The sequence below is a fragment of the Corvus brachyrhynchos genome, unplaced genomic scaffold, assembly GCF_000691975.1.
Source record: "Corvus brachyrhynchos isolate BGI_N302 unplaced genomic scaffold, ASM69197v1 scaffold65, whole genome shotgun sequence".
Taxonomy (NCBI): domain Eukaryota; kingdom Metazoa; phylum Chordata; class Aves; order Passeriformes; family Corvidae; genus Corvus; species Corvus brachyrhynchos.
This window is the reverse complement of record NW_008238365.1, coordinates 3,378,744-3,382,039: the sequence shown is the minus strand read 5'-3', so window position 1 is coordinate 3,382,039 and position 3,296 is coordinate 3,378,744. Positions and strand designations below refer to the sequence as shown.

Below are 3,296 nucleotides of genomic sequence, written 5' to 3'. Positions count from 1 at the left end.
GTGACACTGAACCGCCCGCTCAGCGCCTCCGAGGGCGCCCGCGTCTTCTGGCCCGGCTGCTGCCCACCAGCAAAGAGGGTGAAGGTGCCGGGCTCCAGGCGCCAGTCCTGCGCCCAGACCGCGCGCTGCTCGGCCAGCACCTGGAAGGACAGCTTGGTCTCCCGGCCGGCCAGCACGGCCACACGGCGGAAAGCCACCAGCTGCCAGCGGGGCACCGGCACGGATGACTGCTCCCAGCGCAGGTACAGCTGCACCACCTGCACGGAGGGATGGCAGTCAGCACAATGGGACCTCACAGCAGCCCCCTTGCAGGGAGAAGCTTGGGCACGTCTGTACCCCGCACAGCCGGCTCAGTGCAGAGCAGCTGTGCCCACCTCCTCGCTGTCCCGCAGCCCCGTGTTCACCAGCACCACAGACACAGAGAGGTTGGCACAGACGGGCAGCACTGGGGGGCTCAGCACCAGGTCCCGATAGCGGAAGGTGGTGTAGGACAGCCCATACCCAAAAGGGTAGAGCGGAGCCTCCTGCCCATAGTACCGGTATGTCCGTCCCTCCATGGTGTAGTTCTCCATTGGCGGCACCTGTGGGACAAGGGGCCAGTGGAACAGGGCAGGGCTGGGCAGGCACAAGCAAGCACCAGCCCTGCATCCCACAGCTGCTCCAGCCACCGAGGCAGGGAAAGGCTATGAGTGCCACCAGCAGCCCTGCCCTTACCTGGTGCATGCCTGCAGGCCAAGTGGCCGGCAGCCGGCCAGCTGGGCTGGCCCCTGCCTCGCCCAGCAGGACCCTGGCTATGGCCAAGCCAGTGGCCTGGGCAGGGAAGAAGCAGGCCAGGATGGCTCCCACGCTGTCATGTGCCTGTGCCCAGCTCACATCCAGGGGCCCCGCATTGAACAGCAGCAGAATGATGGGGCGCCCAGCAGCTGCAGGGAGGTGGCCGTCACCGAGAGCCCTGTACTGGCACTGCTGGGATGGCCCTGGGGTGTCCCATGGATGGGAAACACCTGGGCAGGTTGAGGTCCCACAGAGGCCCTACCCGCCTGAACAGCATCCTGCAGTAGCTCCAGCTGGTGCCCCGGCAGAGACAGGTCACTCCGGTCTTTTGCCTCTGTCTCCACATCTATCCCTAGGTGGGGACAGCCAAGGGCAGCCTCTTACACCCCTCTGGGCAGACAGGGCAGAGGGGCACTGACCGCCTCAGAGGGGCTCATGGGCACCCCCCCTCTCCCAGAGCACTCCCCTGCCCCTGGCAGTGCCCACCCAGTGCCCTCCCGCTCCCACCTACCTGTCCCCAGGCAGATCAGCACCACGTCAGCCGCCCCCACCACCCTCACCAGCTCTGCCCGTGAGTACTGCTGGCACCGTGGCTCGCTGCAGCCCGCCGTGAAGCTGACATTGGCCCCCAGCATCTCCAGCCCCCTCCTGCACCAGGGAAGAGCAGAGGACACAGGGGCAGCTGTGCCCCAGGGTAGGGGCACAATGGGGACATGCCCCTTGCCCTGGCCACCAGCCAAGGGCCAAGCAGCTCCAGCAGCAGCCCTGGACAGTGCCCAGAAGAGAGGGACAGTGACCAGGAGAGGGGGACATGAGGTGGCACCACGCTATCTCACCGGGGAGTGTAGATGTACTGAGGCTCTGGCACTGGTGCATAGTCCCCAAACAGTACCCGGGGATTGTCAGCAAAGGGACCCACAACCTGCAGAGGGCAGAGGGGTGAGGGTGGGCACCAGCAGCCCTGTGACACCTGTGTACCACAGGTGTGGAGCCAGCACGTCCCCCTGCCCACCCCCTTGCAGGGGCTCACCGCAAGGCGCTGGCCAGACAGGTCCTGGGCCCGCAGGGGCAGCGTTCCCCGCACATTCTTCAGCAGCACAAAGCTCTTGACAGCAGCTTCCAGCGAGAGGTTGCGGTGCTCAGGGCTCTGCACCACACTCAGGTCCAGGGAGCTGTAGGGGTTCATGGCTGGGGGGTCAAACTCGCCCAGCCGCATCCGTGTGTAGAAGAGGGGCCGGACCCGGTCACGCAGCATCTGTGGGGACCCCAACCCAATGCCCCAGTTGTGCTCAGTAGGAACAGCCCAGGCTGTCTGCCCACGCCCCTGGTCCCACTCCCCTCACTCACCTGGAGTGTGATGTTGCCCATGGCCAGAGCCTGAGGGATGTGCATGAAGACGTTGTTCCTCATGCCATAGGAGAGCTCCAGGTTGCAGCCAGCATTCACTGAGGCTGCCGTGCCAGGGAGAAGAGAGAACTCCCATCACGGCTGCACAATGCCTGGGGACTGACCCCATGCCCAGCCCGCGAGCTCACCAACTGCTGTCTCCAGGAAGGTGCGCGTGTAGTGGTGCCCCAGCATGATGAGCTCCACAGCCCCCTCGTCGCTCACCACGTACCCATCAAACCCCCACTCGCCACGCAGGATGTCCGTCAGCAGCTTCTTGTTGGCACAGGCAGGAACGCCGTTGATCCTGTTGGAGAGGGGATGGGGGAGCCAGGAGAGCGGGGCACTGGCCATGCCAAGGGCAGCCCAGCCCACGTGGCCCCTGCCACGCTCCACACCTGTTGTAGCTGCACATGAAGCTGTAGGAGCCAGCACGCACACACGCCTGGAACTGGGGCAGGAAGGTCACGCGCCAGTCCCGCTCCAGCACCTGCAAGCGCCACGGCAGAGCAGGGTCAGCACCTGGAGAGTCCTCTGCCCTCCTAACACCCCTGGTCCTGCTGCGCTCACCTTGGCGTCGAAGCTGAGCCTGGAGACGGGGATGTTCTCAGGGCCTCCGTGCACACTGAAGTGTTTGCAGCCAGCGCTGGCCTTGACATAACGGGGGTGCTGCCCCTGCAGCCCCTGCACGAAGCTGCGGGCCAGCTCCCCACTCAGGAACGGGTCTTCCCCATAGGTCTCCTGTCCGAGGCACAGGCAGGTCACCGCTGGGAGCCCCGTCCCCACACCCCCACAGCCTGGCAAGCCATGGCCACGTCCAGCTGGTCAGCCACGGTCCAATCCCAGCCAGGGGACACCCTCCCAGGCTGACACCTGGTTCCTCCCCCACAGTGGGTGCCTCATGATGTTCAGGACAGGGCTGAAGCAGCTGAGCCCGGTGTGGTCACTGTAGCGGCCAGCGGCCGCCAAACAGTTGTGCGTTGCTCTCCCCTCGGTGGCCGTGGCGTTAGCCACACGGTAGATGAGCTCGGGGCTGTGGGGACAGTACAGGGGTGTCAGGGCGGCGTAGGCAAGGGGGGACCTGTCTCACAAGGCCACATGCCACACCCCAGGGTGCCCGGTGCCCGCGACACGGA

General features: G+C 65.7%; 1 protein-coding gene across 1 annotated transcript in view; it reads right to left on the bottom strand.

Annotated features, from left to right (window-relative positions):
• The window catches only part of LOC103616969 (beta-xylosidase/alpha-L-arabinofuranosidase 2), a 17,366-nt gene that overhangs the window by 13,207 nt on the left and 863 nt on the right, over positions 1-3,296 (bottom strand). Inside the window, exons 2-13 of the mRNA XM_017736118.1 lie at positions 3,034-3,241; positions 2,731-2,901; positions 2,559-2,650; positions 2,310-2,467; positions 2,122-2,225; positions 1,805-2,029; positions 1,611-1,696; positions 1,286-1,422; positions 1,037-1,126; positions 715-923; positions 375-581; positions 1-257 (exon numbers count right to left, since the gene is read on the bottom strand). The exon at positions 1-257 is cut by the window's left edge and continues 1 nt beyond it. Coding sequence (XP_017591607.1) covers positions 1-257; positions 375-581; positions 715-923; positions 1,037-1,126; positions 1,286-1,422; positions 1,611-1,696; positions 1,805-2,029; positions 2,122-2,225; positions 2,310-2,467; positions 2,559-2,650; positions 2,731-2,901; positions 3,034-3,241 — 1,944 coding nt within the window. The remainder of the gene's footprint in view (positions 258-374; positions 582-714; positions 924-1,036; positions 1,127-1,285; positions 1,423-1,610; positions 1,697-1,804; positions 2,030-2,121; positions 2,226-2,309; positions 2,468-2,558; positions 2,651-2,730; positions 2,902-3,033; positions 3,242-3,296) is intronic.